Here is a 17,590-nt window from a genome sequence, read left to right as displayed (position 1 = left end):
TGACATAATAAAGCAATCAGCCAATTATGCATGCCTGATATAAATACTGGGATTTTTCTCACCTCTACATTTAGCAAAGTAGCCAGTGTTGCTAAATTTCTAATAAATTTGCCCAAATCCTTGATATGTAATTGTTAACCAAGCTTCTCTTTCCCATAAAATATAGACACATTTGGGCTGGGAATGTATGGATGTGCTTTATACAATTGATGTATGTATATGCATGGATTGTGGTAAGAGTTGTATGAGTCCCTAATAAAATGTAAAAGAAGAAAAGAGAAAAAAATGATTAGGGCAAAGACTGTACAGATGTTCTTTATACAATTGATGTATGTATATATATGAACTGTGAAAAGAATTGTATGAGCCCCAATAAATTGTTAAAATTAAAAAAAAAATTAATCAAAACAAAAAAATATATATATAGACACATTTAATTCTCACATCGCTCTCCGATTCAAGTCACAAACACGTAATGAATAGCAGCATTAGTCAAATAATAATAACAACATGGAAGAGGGCTTGCTTCCAATATTATTAGTAATCTTCTGAGTCCAAAAAACCCCACACTTTACAACTGTGTTTTGGGATTGGCCCACCTTCTAACCAGAAAGCAGACTGCAAACATGACAACTAGCAGCGAGTGCCCACAGCTGGGTAATTAAGGGAACAATTGTGCTCCCCTTTAGTAATTAAGGATAACAGCGGCACAGAAGGCAACGCAGGAGGAACGGAGTGGAACACAGCTATAGACTCACATCTCAGCTGGATCACTTAAGAAGGACGACCTCTTAAAATTCTCAAGTGCATTATTAAAAATTGTAACCGATATTTTTTACCTTAAAGAATTGATTTGTCACTAAATGTGGTAAGTTAAATGCCTAGCACATAGTACCAGCCATCACATTGGGTTTCAAGAATAATTTACACCCTTTTCAAAATAAGAACCTAAGTACATTTAACTTAAGCTTAGTTAAAAAATATTTAGGTGCAATAATATGAACAATTAACTGGTATTAAGTAATTATTAAAAACTAGATACTGTTCTAGCTTGAAGCTAATTTAATCCTCACAAGGCAATATAATGAACACCAATTATTATTCCTGTTATTCATTTCATACACTTCAAATCAACCCAACTTCATGTTTTATTTTGTTTTCTTACTTATGAAAACAGTCAACCTAGCACCAGTGGAGATCCCTTATCACACAATCAAGTCCTAGAACCCACCCTTCCTGAATAAGTACTTTATACTTCGATTCAGAATGGTTCACATGCCAAGAACTGGATGAGAAAGGCATCGAAAGAGAAGAGGTGCACCCCGGCGTAGACTCCATGTAGCCGAGCGGCAGCTTCCTACTCCTCTGTGGTAGCAGGTGGAGAGAGCATCCCCTGCCCTTGCTCCCTCTATGCCGGTTAAAGACTACAGCTGTACTTGCCGGTCTTAAGGAGGAAAATCAACTCCGTTTGAATTCTGCCACCCCATTCTGCAGAAACAGGCTTACCTTTTACTTGTGCAAGGTCAATCCCTTTTTCTGCTGCCATTTTCTTTGCAAGAGGGCTAACAAACACCCTTCCCACCTTTGGCCCAGCAGGAGTAGCTGGGCGGGCAGCTGAAGGTGCAGGAGCTAGAGGCTGGGCAGTTGGAGGTACAGTGGCCACCTTTTAAAAAAAAGTCACAAATGGTTCAATTCACTGTTGCAAAAACGGGTCTGAATAATGTAGGGTTTACATTTAATAAGAAATAAAAAATTTTAATTAAATAATTTTCATCTCTTTTCCAAAGATCATAATGTAGCACTGTTTAATAGCCATACTCTGTCAAGTCAGGAAGTAATATTAACTTATTCCATGGTAATATAGAAATCTAATATTGCTGATCAGGGCAAATCACTTCACAGCCTTTCTTCATTTGCCAGCCATGTCTTTATTTTCAGTCTTTCATACACCAATATTTTTTAAAACTTAGTTTCAAAATCCCAAATCATGCTGGAACATTACATGTTGAAAGGAATCTTTAAGAAATAATTCTGAACTGCTACTTGCCAGCTCGCTATGAAGGTATGGCAATCAGAACTCAAGTTTTCTCTGAAATGAGTCCCTAGTCTAAACTCGTGTGATTCTAACACGTGCAGAAGCCTCTACATTCGACATGAAACCAACCATAAAGATATAGTTAAGACCATGCTAAAACAAGTCATGTCATAGCAAAATGCCAACGAATTATAAACCTATGCTTGACTTAGCATAATAGGTACACACTATAAGAGGGCTGACAGTAGCTAGCAGGAATTCTATAGTCAATTTTATAGAAAATTAATCACAGACAACCATGAAATCTGCATCTGAAGCAGGATAGGAACATGCCCCAGCCATACCTGGAACTTCACTCTGCTTTGGTCTCAGCGGGGTTCACAGACTGCCGGGAGGCAAAAAGTTTCAAGGATCAAACTACTGACCATTAAGGCAACTAGTGCTGTGCCATATATGCTATTAAAACACTGTCAAAACCAGTGTTATGGAATTGTTCACAACTCATAGCAACCCGATATAATTCAGGTAGAGCTACTTCATCTTATAGTCTCCAAGGCTATGCTACAGAGCTTTAACTTTCTTCCGCCGAGTACCTGGCAGGTTTGAGCCACTGACCCTGTGGTTAGGAGTCCAATGCTTAACCCCAAACACTGCCAGGACTCCTTCCACACACTCCTGACATGTTCCCTGCCTTTTCCCATTCACACAATTGTAGCGCCTACGTGCACTTAGTTACGAACAAGAGTAAGTGCTCCCTCAATTGCAGAAGCATACCTACCGGGGGCAGTGTCGGTGGGGGTGCCTGGGGTTTTAAATCGGCTACTTCAGTTGGCCTGTAGTCAGCAAATGCTGGTATATCTGCCTCTTTTTCTACAATAATACAGAGCGGGGTTCCTAGAGGGACATCTCTTGTGCCTTCAGGAATCAGGACTTTTGCCAAGTAACCTTCTTCCTGTACTTCAAAACCTTCAATAGAAAGAAAAACCATTATGATACTTAATTAGGCCTCTACAATCCCTCTAAACGCAAAGGATGTACAGAAAAGGCTCTCCTCCTTCCAACTAGCAATATAACCTTTATGCAGGTTACGTAACCTGTGTCTATTTCCTTACTTATAAAACAGGGACAACAGTACCTACCGCTGAGATGTTATAAAGATTATGTGACCATTTTCTAATGCTTAGGATACTTTTTGAATTCTCAGAACAGTATCTGGCACAAAGTAAATATAAATATTTGTTAAATAAAACTAAGAGATTACAGATGATGGTTAGTTCTGAAAGTCGTTCTTAAAAGCACCCCTAAGGGCACAAAAGACAAGGGTTATCACATTAAAAGTGATGTGAGCTTTATTAGTGAAATTATCTTGGGAACTTTTCAAAGAGCTTAAACTTAGTTGCATCATATACTTTGATGTGAAGAAATACTGCATTACTAGAGTTTCTATGGCACCAACAACTTTTTGTATTTTTTTAAACAGCTTTTTATTTTATTAAGCTTTTTGTTTTTTCTACTATGAACCCCATACAGAAGGTTTTACAACTACAACTAAAAGCCAGCCAGCCATCAGAAGATAAGGCTCACCTTTCTGATCCTGCCCCGGCATCTCTCTTGGAAGAACATAGTACTAATAAATCCTTCACTTTCCCAGTGGAGAATTAAAATGCAATAAAAGGTATGTTTCAGACATGGGGGCGGGGGGGAAGGTGTGTTTAAAAAGGGGCAGTGGTGTGTGTGTGTGTGTGTGTGTGTAAGCTCCAGGGCCATAAGAGAGCCCAGATACTCATGTAGCTCAATAACACTGGTTTTTAAGTTAAAATGCAAATTAAAGGAGAATTTCCATGTTTGTTTGTTTGATTTTTAAGGAATAGAATCTTCTAAAAAAAAACCTTCCGATGAAGGACAACAGTACACCGTACATAGAGATGAAAAAGCACCTGCCCTTGAAGGGGTGGAGGTGGTTTTCACAGAACAGAGCTTGCTCTCTGAAGTACCCCAAGGCATAGAGCATTCATGGGTGGAGGGAAGCAGTCGGAAAAACTCCCAATGTAACTTCAGAAAATGGACGTCTCTCCCCTGTAGTAGGGATTATGGGACATAATGCTACATAAGCATGCAGTTACAGCTTTTGCTGGTGAACACAAACAAATCCGAAGGGAGGGACATGGAAATGTGATGTGCCAGCTGAAAATGCACACATATATTTTTATACAAAGCACCCTGGTGGTGCAAGTAGTTAAGCCCTCAACTACCCACTGGAAGGTCGGTGGTCCACATCTGCCAGCTGTTCCACAGGAGAAAGTCGAGACCGCCTGCTTCGCTATTTACAGTCACGGAAGCCCTCAGGGACAATTTTGCTGTTCTAAGCGGTCGCTATGACCTTGGAGGTGGAATCAACATGACAGCAATGGGATTGGTTTCTAGTTTGAGTGTCTATGTTAAGAATATATGTGAGCTGAATCAGAGCTTAGCTTTACCTTTTCAATGCTTAAGATGGAATTTTTCGGTTTCAAAAACAATCATAATTCAGATCATTGTTAAACTTTTGCTGTGCTTGTTAAACTTTAGCCTTTACCTCTTCACTCGATGAGAAACATCATTTCTTCCAACTTCTCAGATAGCTTTCCAAGATAAAATAAGACTTTCTTGCAGATATTCTATCATTCTCAAGCTATGAAAACCAGCTAAACCTTGGTTTCAGAGTCTCTCAGTCAACTTAGAGTCACGATTGTTTTCCAGCCATCAGAGTATGGTCTGGCGTCCCTTTCCTTCCCTCTCCCAGTGGAGATGGCAGTCCTGCTATCACGGTCGCAATCTCCAAGTTTGGCATACCCTTGACTCATTGAGATATGGTATGGATAGAACAAATCTAAGCATGAATTTTCTTGCTATAAAATATCTTGTCCCAGGAAATGAATTCCACGGATTTAAAAGTGTCCAGGTCATCAATCACTCATCATAGGTTAAGATGACAATCCTCTTTCCTCGCTGGAAAACTCAATGCCGCCATCATTCAGTAAGAGTGGAAGAAATCTCACCTATAGTGGCCTTGTCTGTCTCGATCTCTGCCAGTAAATCTCCTTCACTGAGCTTCTCTCCCACCTTTTTTTCCCATCTCTGAACTGTGCCCATGGTCATAGTGGGAGAGAGGGCAGGGAGAAGCACCTATTGAGAGAAATATGTATTACTGTTTCTGTCACAATGGTGCCAGGCATGCTTCTATCATTTTCTGGAAGGACTGAAACTGCGACAATCCACATTCCCATCTGCATGATGTCCTCAGAACAGTGAATGCTCAGTGTCTCAATAGCTCCCCACCACTGAAATCATCCTTCACATCACAAGCTTTAGTAACAAGATTCCAAAGCCCCCTCCAAGTTGAAAGCACTGGGTAGACATGAAAGATTTCTTTATCATCAGTTCACATGAATTCCTCAATAAGTACGCATAGCACTCATCTTTAACTTAGATCAGTTCAGGCTAGTAAAATTGTACTGTACTTCCTATTTAGCATATCTTTTGATTAAACAAACAAACATTCCAAAGTGGGATCACAAAAATCACTTCCACCACAACAAAATCCAAGTATGTGGTCTATCTAAATAAAACGTAGCTGATAAACAAGCAGCCATCTAGCTCAGAAGCAACAAAGCCCACACTGAAGAAGCACACCAGCCTATATGATCATGAGGTGTCGATGGGATTGGATATCAGGCATCTAAGACCTAAAATAAAACCATACCCAAAGTGAATGGTGGAGTGGGGCATGGAATGGAGACCCAATGCCAATCTGTAGACAGTTAGACATCCCCTCACAAAAGGGTCACAGGGAAGAGATGAGCCAGTCAGGGTGCAGTAGAGCACTAATGAAACACACAATTTTCCTCTAGCTCTTTGGTGCTTCCTTCCCCCCACTATCATGACCTCAATTATACCTTACAAATCGGCTTAGACCAGAACATGCATAGCTACAGATAAGAGACCACAACACAGGGAATCCAGGATAGATAAACCCCTCAGAGCCAACAAGGAGAGTAGAGATACCAGGAAGATTAGGGGCTAGTGGGGGGAGAAAAGGGGAATTGATCAAAAGGATCAAACTAGAACCCTCTCCCAGGGGGACAAATAACAGAAAAGTGGGTGAGGGGCAACAGAGGATGATGTAAGATATGGAAAAAGTAATCTATAACTTATCAAGGGTTTGTGAGGGAAGGCGGGCAGGGGCAGTAGGAGAAAAATATGGGGAGCTGGTATCAGGGCCTCAAGTGGGAAGAGAATGCTTTGAAAATGATGATGGCGGCATGGTCCAGTGGCACAATCGGTTAGCACGCGGTACTCATACAGCAGTATATGTGCGGGTGATACCGCCGAGGTGGTGAGTTCGAAAATGATGAGACACATGTGCGAATCTGCTTGACATACTGGGAGAATGTATGGGTTGTGATGAGATGTAAGAGCCACTGATAAAAGTATTTTTAAAATTAATTTAAATAAAAATATATATATATCATTTTCCTTTCCATTGGCTTGTACGTCCACTGAATATGAATGTTTATTTAGCTATTATAAGTTTCACTGGCTGTCTTCTTCATCTTTTGAATCTAATTAACTACAGGATTGTGCTGAGTGAAAAATCATTTTAATCAATGACATATCAGAAAGGGAAATAAAAACCTAGTCTTAGTATTCTAATTAAAAATTTTTTAATGGCTTTTCTTGCTGTTCATCTGCTTCTTTAATTTAGTGAAGATAATTAGGGCAAAATCCTAACACTTGCACACAAAATCACAAACTGGTTGAAAATGAACTACATCTTACTTCATGAGACAGAATTTGCTAAACATGATGAAATAAATATGTGAGTTGACCCCAGGAAAACATCATCATAAGTGATTTTTAATAACAGCCCACTCATACTGTCGAATCATACATGCAAAGAAAAAAATTCTTATACAGAAATTACTAAAAATACAGTAAGTAAAGGTGATGTTCTGGTATTAATCCTTTAAAAAGAGAAGACTGGGTTTTTACCCGCTTCCAATCTCTAAAACAAACAAATACCGATGGAATAATTCTAATGTCTAAGACAGTGGTTTAGTTAAGAGAACCGTGGTTCCCTGGCTATCCTTCAGCTGTACTGCAATGCTGCTGTATAATGCATCACTTAATATCCACAACACAGTCTGTGAGACAGGGCGTCGTGTGCTTTGGACAATGAGCAAACACAGTATTCTACACAAGGAGTCCCCGATTATGAACAAGTTCTGTTCTTAGGTCAGGTATGTACCTAACTCAGAAATAGTTAGGTACAGCTTGTATCTCATGTCCAATAGCCAAATGCTGTCTTAATACAAGTATATACTATACCTTTCTATGAATAAAAAATATTCATACTTCCAGGTACACTGAAACATTTTTGACAAAATAGTACAGTAATCATAATGGTGGTTTGATATGCATCACAAAATGGGTGTTCACTTGCTATTATTAACGTCAAAATATGGCTATAGCAATATATGGGGGTACCTCCCCCCAAAATGGAAGTTTTGTTCAAAGCTATGTATTTAAATTTTACAAAACAACCTTTGTCACCTTCAAAGTACTCTCCATTACACTTAATACATCAAATCTGCGATTCCATTCTTGGAAACAATTTTCAAACTCCTCTGTTTGGATGGCTGACAGCACCTCCCTCATTTTTTTCTTCACCTGTTCTATGTTGTCAAACCACTGTCCTTTCATTCCCTCTTCATTTGTGGAAACAAAAAGAAGTCACATGAAGCGAGGTCAGGTGAGTAAGGTGCGTGGGACAGGAAAGGCAAGCTATTTTTGCCAAAAACTGGCATACTGAGATGGCTGCGTGAACAGGTGCATTGTCATGGTGGCAATACCAGCCCCCATTCTGCAACAAATCAGGCCTTTTGGGTGCCACCCTGGTATGCAACCTTTTCAGAACCTACAAATAGAAAGCTTAATTAACAGTCTGACTGGCTGGAGCAAACTCCAAATACACAAGGAGTCAACATTTTTGTCCTTTCAGGAAGTTGTCAAATGTCCAGAATGAGGTTTGTCATCAATCGACATTTCTTTTTGAAATGAGAAAACCACTCATACACGAGTTTTTCCCATAGTGCTATCCTTGTAAGTTGTGTTCAATATCACAACAGTTCCTGGGACATTTTCCCCAAACAGGGAACAAAATTTCACAACCACATGCTGTTCTCTTAAATCGGCCATCACAAAAAAAGGAGGTTCAAGCAAAACTGCTTTTACATAAAATTCCGTGACCAGAAAAGCTTTTCTGGGCGAACCTGCATCCGCCACTGAGTGCACTAACTCAGAGTGAGTTGCTGGATGTTCACCTAGCGAAACAAAAGCTCTGCTCCACCCTGCACAATTCAGGTTTTGTTTTTTTTCAGGGGGTAACCTCGAGTATGTAGCCAGAAGTTGCACAAACATATTCTGAAAATGTATGGCCATTCTAAATTAATCCCCCCCCCCAGTTTTCTGGTTTATTAATACTACTGGACTAGGCAACCCACTCTTAGAAAACAGAAAATCACACACCAAAAGAAAAGACCAACAGTACCTGATACCTACTAAAAATGCTACTGACACAGGAAATAAAGATTAAGTATAAATCACCCCCAAAGTTCTTAACATAAAGATCTTAAATGAGAAATGCAAACATTATCCTCGATGCTACACAGAGCCCCAAAATGATTATTAAAGGAAATGTCCAAGTTCACATGCCTGGATATAACATCTAAGAATAAAAATTGTTTTCATGCACAAATCTCTATTTAGCCCAAAATGACAAGAGTAAGCCACAGTTAACACTAGTTTCTAGAAATCGATAGCCACAATAGAAAATAATGAATAATCAACTCTCCAGAGCCAATCCTCAGAGGCTGAGCCTCACCTGCATGTGAGTGGGATATGAGCTACCAGGAGCCTGAGCAGAAGGTGTAGGTAGTGAAGCAGCAGGGGTTGGTGCTGGGGATGCTTGCGGGGTGGGTGCTGCCGAGGTATCCAAAGTATAATTTTTAAAGGCCTCAATATCCTCAGGCCTAAGGAAGAGAGAGAATGCAAAAACATAAGGGGGTTGGTTATAAAGCAGAATCAGCTCCCAGAGAAACAGCTTTCAGAGAAGCCTTTTATTCCTGATTTCTCAATCTTGAGTTAAAAAAAAAAAGACTCCACTTGGCACTGAAGTCCCACAATATATCCGGGCACCACTCACTTTTCAACTGTAATACAGATGACTGCGCCAACTGGAACATCTCTGGTACCTTCAGCCACAAGTATCTTTGCCATATAGCACTCCTCCATGCTCTCGAACCCAACCGTGGCTTTGTCAGTTTCAACCTCAAAAGACAAAAAGGCAGTTTAGGTTGGTGCAGCCAGCATAACGTTTATTACATATCAGTTTATGTCTCGAATCATACAGGTCAACTACCACAGATTTTTAAAAATGAGTCATTAAAAAAGAACTCTTGGTTGAAAACTAGCTTTGGCTAACCGACGACTACTGAGCTAACCAATCGTCTCTATTAAAATGTTAAAAAGGAAAAAAAAATCTCAAAATCGTTTCTTAAGCACCTTGAAAGTTCATGTCAAGGCAATCCCTTAGACCAGTGGTTCTCAACCTGTGGGTCGTGACCCCGTTGGGGGGGTTGAACAACCCTTTCACAGGGTTGCCTAAGACCAGCAGAAAACACGTATTTCCAGAGATGGTCTTTACTCAACTGACGTATGTATGGATTGTGATGAGTTGTATGAGCCCCAATAAAATGATTTATTAAAATTTAAAAATTAAAAAAGCAAAACAAACCACCAAAAAACTAAGATAGTCTTAGGAATTGAGACGCGGCTCCTCTAGTCTCCAGGGGAGTCCGCCCACATGCAGATACACCCACATATGAGTACCCTGCGTGCTTCAAGACAATATTTCATTTACTTGTAATTAGAAAGAAATATTTCACAATACAAAATTACATATTGTGTTGTGATTAATCACAATGCTTTAATTATATTCAATTTGTAGCAATGAAAATACATCCTGAATATCAGATATTTACATTACGATTCATAACAGTAGCAAAATCAGTTATGAAGTAGCAACTAAAATGTTATGGTGGGGGGGGGTGTCACCACAACATGAGGAACTGTATTAAAGGGCCGAGGCATTAGGAAGGTTGAGAACCACTGCCTTAGACCCATTTCATTTTATAACAACTCACCTCTGCAATGAGTTCGCCCTCATTGATCTTTTCCCCTTCCTTTTTTTCCCAACGGGCTATGGTGCCTGCCTGCATTGTTGGGGAAAGAGAAGGCAAAGGAACCTAGGAGAAAAAAAGGAGAAACACTAATTTTCAAGAGGGTAACCAAACTCGGTCTGGTGTAAGGCTTCATTCAACCCATGACACGCTGGATCCTGGGGCTATCGTGACAGTTCTTGCCCATCTGAGGCGAATGTTCTCCAGTGACAGGTGTCCAGCTGCACGGTCCCCTGGGTGTGGTGGGGCGCGTCCCTCGGCTGATGTTTAAGGACAGCGCCCACGGCTCTCCTTTCAATGGGATCGAAGAGGCGGAGGAACCTCGAGACCAACAGCAAAGGAGGGGAGAGCGGGAAGGGCAATGGCATGCACTGGGGCCTCGGGGAGATTGTGAGCCCCGGTCTAATATGAAGGACAACGGGGTTCCGCGAAGGACGAGTCGGGGGCTCACCTTCTGATGGGGCGGGAGGCTGTAACCGCGGCGGCCGGGCGCCCCCAAAAGCTGCAGCAGGAAGCGGTTCCGTGGTGGGCAACAGGTGCTAGGGCTCCAACTGCAGAGAGCCCGGACCCCTCCGTACCCCGAGATCCTGCTGTGGCAACGAGCCGGGCCAGATCGCGAGGTCACACGCAGACCCCCGGGTCCCTCCCTGAAGGCCGCGTCCCGAACCCCGAATCCCGCCCTTGGGGCTGCACTCCGAGCCCGTCGAGCACAGACGCGCCACATTATTGCCACTGACCCCACAGCCCCCAAACCCAACAACGCCTTCTCCGGAGTGACCTCTCCGAGGGCGGCACGACGCTGCCGTCAGCCGCGCCACGCAGCCGCACGCTGTCGTAAAGCGGGCCCTGAGGCGTCCCGCCCGCCGCCCGCCGCCCGCCGCCCGCGCCAGAAATGTGCCGCCGGTTCGCCCTCCCTTTCTCGGGGCGGGCAGGAGGCCGAGGGGCGGCTACTTTGGAGCCTCCGGCACGGGGACGTTGCGGGTGAGCCGGCGCGGACCGACGGGCGGGAGGGACCGGCGGGTGGAGGGGGTGGGAACCGCGCCGGCCCGAGGAGCGGCATCCACTGGGCGGGGCCTAACAGGTGAGACGCCGCCCGCCGAGGGGCGGGGCCACAGGGATGGGCAGGGCTGGCCTCGCGCCGGGCAGGCGAAGCTAAGTGGTCCGCGGGGCTGGAGGAATCGCCCGAGGGGGAGCTAGGCGTGCCCGCCTCGGCGGTACCACCGTTAGCCGGGCTTGCGGCCAGCCTCGGCTCTGCTGGGTTACCGCGGTTGCACGTCAGGTTTGTAGCCCAGCTGGAAACCGGAATGAACCGACTTTTCCAGCCACCTAGTGTGAAGGGCAGCCAAGCGGAAGATTCCCATATTGAAGGTGGACTTGAGCAGGATTAAGCATATTCAGGTATTAAGATACGGGTTTACCATGAAATCCCCTTTAAATACCAAAAAGGTCTTTGACAGACTTCATGCCCCAAACCGAAACTTTCAAGCTGCAGAAGCCTTGTTTGTACGGTTCTTCCAAGTTCTCTGCGGAACTGAGGATGGTCAGCTGCTGTCCATTCCCGACTGTGACGCGTGGTGACCTTAGGTGTCAAAAAAACGCCTAAACACCGCCCATGAGTCCATTCCAACTAATAACTTGGTTTTCTGTTATTTCTTAGGGGAAAAATATGTTCAGTTCTCGAACTTTTCCATGTTCAAACCCAACTTCGGAGGAATTGTGTTCAACAACCAGGTGTGACTGCAATCACCTGTTTTACACACCTAGAAATACCAACAGCAAATTCTCTGTAGCAATAAAGTAATCCTTATCTTCACTATCCAAGTAGAAAGTAAACACACTACCAGGGAGATCACTTGAGATTTACTTTCATTAAATGTAAGTGGTTTATTGACTAATCTTTATCAAGAAGATGATTAATGGTAATTTAGTTCGCAAACTCCACTTTATTCAGGTTTGGTTTTTTGAAGTTATTTTTTTAATCTGTACACAAATCTCTGGTACATACAGGCAGTTAAAACTGGTCATCACTGCGGTAATCAGAAACCTTTGATATAACAGTCTATGAAAACAGCATAAAACAAGAATACACGTCTCTTGGAAAGCAATGGTTGAAAACATCCATGTTTCTAAGAAAATATAACTTTACATATATATTTTAAGCAAGCGATACCTCTGACATAAATTCAGACATGTGAGGAGTGTGCTGTCATAATGCTCATTTTATGGAGAAAATGAAAACAATAATTATGACCTAAGTGCTTTTTAGTAATTAGAGGCCTCTCGGATTGGATATACTGCCGTTTCCCTAATTTATATCCATCGTGGTCAAAAAGATCTATAAAGGTGGTAAGTATACAGGCGTGCCAGTGCAAAACAAATTTGGTGTCAAATTCTTTGGTGCCAGATTCTTTAAATGCAAACTACGAAGTGTTCCACTCCCCTCAAATTGAGGGAACTGAGCAAAAACATCAGAGTTCTCAAGACAACGTTTTAAGGAATTTCTCCTAGTCTCTCGGAGTGGACCATTTATTTTTCAATCCAAAATGGTTGCGAGATCGTTTTATGAATTCTTGGTAAACATTCTAGTTCCTTAATTTTCTCAAGGAACGAGAATATCAGCAGTATTAAGCTACACTATTCCATGAAAACTGCTCTCGGGGACAATATGATGAATAAATCAAGAGCGCTCCTGGAGTGAAGCTGCAGGACATCACACCAGACACTTCAGAACCACTAGTTCATGAGTGTTCCTCCTCAGAAGGCTGCTCTCCCTGTAGAAACTGGAATGAGGATTACCAACACATTTGACACCAGAGAGTACACAGTAGGTTTACCCATGCTACACCAGCTTAAAGGGGATGGGAGGGGAATTCTACTTTGTCCCCTGAACTCAACTTCAGCTTGCAATGGAGGCATTGGGACCTGGAAACTTCCTTTCCAGAGGACACAGAGATACCTATATAATAAATAACAGAGGACCTAGAAATTTTCTGATTCAATTTTCTCTGAAAAGTTTAATTCCGCATAATAGTAGGACTGTTTGCTGAAAGAAAACTAAAGCAAAACCACATTTAGGAGACAGACCTGTAAGATAATCTGTACTGGAAACACAGTGGCAAAATTTTGGCTTGATAATTCTCATGCTGTTTTATAGCAAAACAATACAATACATGCAATAAAGGAATTTGTGACATGAAGACTCTCTCCAGACTTATTAGGGGAAAACAAAAGCAGATGACACTTTTCTTGTTTGCTTTCCCAATGAATTATTCTTGCTTATGACTTCTGGCATTTTCAATGAGAAATTCTTTAACAGCAAGAATATTAGGTAAACATACAATGAAAGAACTTCAGGTGTCTTTTGAGCTCCTTCTGCCTTCTAATCACATGAATTATATAACATTACCTCCACAACTAAAACTGGCAGGTTACAACTGGAACAGGACTCAGTTGCTATCAATACACTCATAATAAAATAAAGCTTGTTCTGACACGACACCACAGGGGGTGGTAAGAAGAACCGGTATAAAAGCTACTGGGTTCTCTAGAAAATGGATACAGTATATAGAACGTGAGAATATATAGAACTCACATTCAAGTTATAAAAATAGACATGGTTCTCGGACAAAAAGCAAATGAGTACAAAAGAACTCTCCAAACATGAGCTGTTTAAAAGACACATCTATATAAAACAAGATGTCATCATCTTAGAGCACAAAGAGTAGTCTGTTGAAGTGGATGAAATGGAAGATGAACTGGAGACAGGTCAAGAACCCAGAATTGGTCTGTCCGACTCTTCAGGTTGGCAGTGCACGACATTGGTGATCGCAGGCAGACTGCTTTGGGGAATACGTATGTAATTATGGCTGATTGGTTGATAGATGTTTTGAGAGGGTGAAGGAGAAAACCTAGGTTACAAGTAATTTCTGCAAGTTGTACTCTTAGTTTCTACATTTAGCAATGTTGCATATGAGAAAGGATTTTGTTGTTTTTTACCCAGAATCAACCCTGCCATTCATAACTCATGCTCCATGCCCCATGGTTTCTAGTGTACCCTAACATCAATCTATACTAAATATATCATAGAAAAGAACGCCTGGCCTTGAAACAACAAGAGGAAAGACCAGTCATTCATGCTGAAGACTCATAAATCACAAAGAAACACAAAATCAATGAGTTGCCGCCTTTTGACTGAAAAGGAGATGCCATGAGCCTGCTGGCAAAAGACGAGACAAAGAAAGTCAAGAAGATATGGGTAGCAGCACCTTTTTCCATACCCGCCTGGATCTTTCAGGAGCTTTTCACTTGCTCTTTACACCTTTCAAACACAAAGCTCATTGACTGGAAAAAAGATGAATTGGCTCTAAAGGTAGAGCGTCACCTTCGGCATGGGCCGAAGGACAAAACTGCAGGACCAGTTAAGACATGAAAGTCATCCTAAGGTCTTAATCATGGTTTTGAGACTAGTATAGCACAATATGAGCAGCCCTTTTTCCATGCAGTCAACATGGGTAGTCCTTTTTCCTTCCATTCCACATCAGTACCATCCATGTCCAGTCCAAAGGATGAACGAAGGGCGGGGCCTTCAGCTTTGGTACCACCTTATGAGTTATTCGTGGTTTGCAGTAGCTGCAAGGAAGCAGAAAAGCTGGTACCTTTGTTCCGTCTGTGAGTAAATGCTGGGACTCTGGTTGCTGCAAACATTGAGGCCAATTAAAATAATACTATAATACAAAGGAGTGATGTGTCCAATTCCCAGATTCCAGAAAATAGCAGCCATGCCCCTAAATGGGCGGGATCATCCATCCCCATTGGTTAAGGCCTCCGGTTTGTTGTCCTCGAGTAAAACAAAACACTGTGTTCCCACGGACAAGGAACTCCAGAAGAACGCATGGTCTATGTTTGGATGGGGATTTTAAGTACCAAATATGCCAGGCACAGAAACAGGAATGGCCCGTGGCCACTATGCATGGCGAAGCTCCTGTTTTGGCAACATGAACTAGAAACTTCTTAGTATTCTGATGTTACTCCCCTTTCCTGAGTGAAGCAGCCAGGGAGGGGCCAAGTTCCACAAGGCCCCAATCTAACAACCAGCATTAAATCTCTCCATGGTCTTCTTCTACCCAAGCCACAATTTTCCCTTCCCATCCAGGAATGGCATCATCATCGTGGAAAACCTGGAGATAGAAAAGAGCTGTAATGAAAAATAACAGAATCATGCAAGAAGTCTCACTAAGAAACCACTATTGATAAAAAATAAGACCTCTAACATAAAGTATGAGAAAGGGCAAAAGAAAGCCTTGAGTTAGAGCCTATGATCCTTTGGTGTTGTCACTAAAGTTATAACTAACATGAAATATATATGTGTGTGTATACATGTGTACACATACACAGTCATGGTTTATACATGTGTACACATCCACAGATAGACACATACATTTCTTAGTCTCAAATCTATGAAATCATGAAAATCATCTCTACTACATTTTTATAGTGTATTTAATATAGGAAAATTAATATATTACTAATCAAATACCTGGTGCTCTGATGCTGCTGGCAGGTTGGACAGCTAACCTCAAGGTTGGGGGTTCAAACCCATCAGCCTATCTGCTCCATAAAGATTTATAGCCTCAGACCAAAAAACTAGTCACTGCCATCATGTAGTCGGTGCTGACTCACCGTGGCCCTGTAGGATAGAGTAGAACTGCCCCTATAGTTTCCAGAACTGTAACTGTTTAAGGGAGTAGAAAGCCCATCTTTCTTCAGCAGAGTGGCTGGTGGTTTCGAACTGTGAAGATTGCAGCACAATAAGCAACCACTATGCCACCTTGGCTCAGCCTCAGAAATGCTATGCAAGAGGATTACTATGAGTCAGACTTCATTTGATGGCAGTGATTAACTTGATTTGATTAATCAGCATACTTAGGGTTTCTAAGAGAAAGCAGGTACATAAAAAGTGGTAAAGGGGAGAGTTTTTTGTTCCCAAGCATTTGTAAAGAAAGGCCTATAGAAAAAAAAAAATCAACCTTAACATGGTCCTTAGATGCAGTTCTTTTTTTAAATTTTTTAAAATCATTTTATTAGGGGCTCATACAACTCATCGCAATCCATACATCAATTGTGTAAAGCACATTTGTACATTTGTTGACCTCAACATTCTCAAAACATTTGCTCTCCACTTAAGCCCTTGGCATCAGCTCCTCATTTTTTCCCCTCCCTTCCTGGTGCCCCCTCCCTTGATATCATTTATAAATTATTTTGTCTTATCTTGCATTGTCTGATGTCTCCCTTCACCCACTTTTTTGTTGTCTGTCCCCTAAGGAGGAGGTTATATATAGATCCTTGTAATTGGTTCCCCCTTTCCAACCCACCCTCCGTCTACCCTCCCAGTATCACCACTCTGAGCACTGGTCCTGAAGGGATCATCCACCCTGGATTCCCTGTATTTCCAGTTCCTATCAGTACCAGTGTACATCCTCTGGTCTAGCCAGATTTGTAAGGTAGAACTGGGATCATGATAGTGGGGGTGGGGGGAGGGAGGATTTAGGAACTAGAGAAAAGTTGTATGTTTCATCGTTGCTACATTAGATGCAGTTCTTTTCAATCATGCATACAACTCACTTCCTAAGCCACTAAGAGAACAGAAATAATAAAACACTTCAACAAGAAAATGTTTATTAAATACTGTAACCACATGAAGACACTTGCAATACTTCATAACCCAGAACATCTTTCCAGGAAAAATAATCTATATTATGGCAAATGGATTATAAAGGTAATTAAGGCTAAGAAAATATGAGGAGGCTTCAAAAGTTTTTGGAAAAAATCCCACTTAACTTTTAATTCCATTTTTCAAAGCCCCTTATACTCTAGGAGTTGTAAATAAGTATAATTTACATGTCAGAAGTTCCTCATTTTCATTATCTGAAGTTAGAAACATATAATACACAGTTCCATATATTCACACTTGTTCATTTATTTTCCTCTATGTAGGAGGCAGGACATTTTCTAGATTTGGCGTCAGATAGAAACCCATTGCCACTGAGTCAATTCCAACTCAGAAAGACCCTATGAGACAGAGCAGAAATGCTCATTAGAGCTTCTGAAACCACAAATCTTTCGGACCACAAATCTTTCGGACCCCAAAAGTAAGCCTCTATCTTACAGGTTTTATTCAACTTAGGAAAATAAAACCTCTTCTTGTTTAAAATAAACATTCAAATGCAATTCTTGGTCAAAGTTTAAAATCTTTGAACTAAAGCAATATTAACTTGGA

At 41.6% G+C, this 17,590-nt stretch overlaps 2 protein-coding genes across 9 annotated transcripts in view; both read right to left on the bottom strand.

Annotated features, from left to right (window-relative positions):
- The window catches only part of DLAT (dihydrolipoamide S-acetyltransferase), a 37,178-nt gene extending 25,834 nt beyond the window's left edge, over positions 1 to 11,344 (bottom strand). Inside the window, exons 1-7 of the mRNA XM_075546602.1 lie at positions 10,766 to 11,344; positions 10,279 to 10,380; positions 9,279 to 9,403; positions 8,958 to 9,105; positions 5,074 to 5,200; positions 2,814 to 3,001; positions 1,507 to 1,663 (exon numbers count right to left, since the gene is read on the bottom strand). Of these exons, the coding sequence (XP_075402717.1) occupies positions 1,507 to 1,663; positions 2,814 to 3,001; positions 5,074 to 5,200; positions 8,958 to 9,105; positions 9,279 to 9,403; positions 10,279 to 10,380; positions 10,766 to 11,038 (1,120 nt within the window). The 5' untranslated portion in view covers positions 11,039 to 11,344. The remainder of the gene's footprint in view (positions 1 to 1,506; positions 1,664 to 2,813; positions 3,002 to 5,073; positions 5,201 to 8,957; positions 9,106 to 9,278; positions 9,404 to 10,278; positions 10,381 to 10,765) is intronic.
- Positions 11,345 to 12,173: 829 nt separating this feature from the next.
- Positions 12,174 to 17,590, bottom strand: part of DIXDC1 (DIX domain containing 1) — a 104,069-nt gene continuing 98,652 nt past the window's right edge. For 7 of the 8 annotated variants that reach the window (XM_075546591.1, XM_075546594.1, XM_075546590.1 and 4 more), the window contains one exon: positions 12,174 to 15,491. In XM_075546591.1, coding sequence (XP_075402706.1) covers positions 15,411 to 15,491 — 81 coding nt within the window. In that variant the 3' untranslated portion in view covers positions 12,174 to 15,410. Of the gene's footprint in view, positions 15,492 to 16,591; positions 17,383 to 17,590 lie in introns of those variants that run through there. The other variant, XM_075546592.1, reaches the window with a different exon arrangement.

The sequence above is a fragment of the Tenrec ecaudatus genome, chromosome 4 (assembly GCF_050624435.1).
Source record: "Tenrec ecaudatus isolate mTenEca1 chromosome 4, mTenEca1.hap1, whole genome shotgun sequence".
Taxonomy (NCBI): domain Eukaryota; kingdom Metazoa; phylum Chordata; class Mammalia; order Afrosoricida; family Tenrecidae; genus Tenrec; species Tenrec ecaudatus.
Note: the sequence above shows the minus strand (reverse complement) of the source record. Positions and strands in the feature narration are given on the sequence as shown.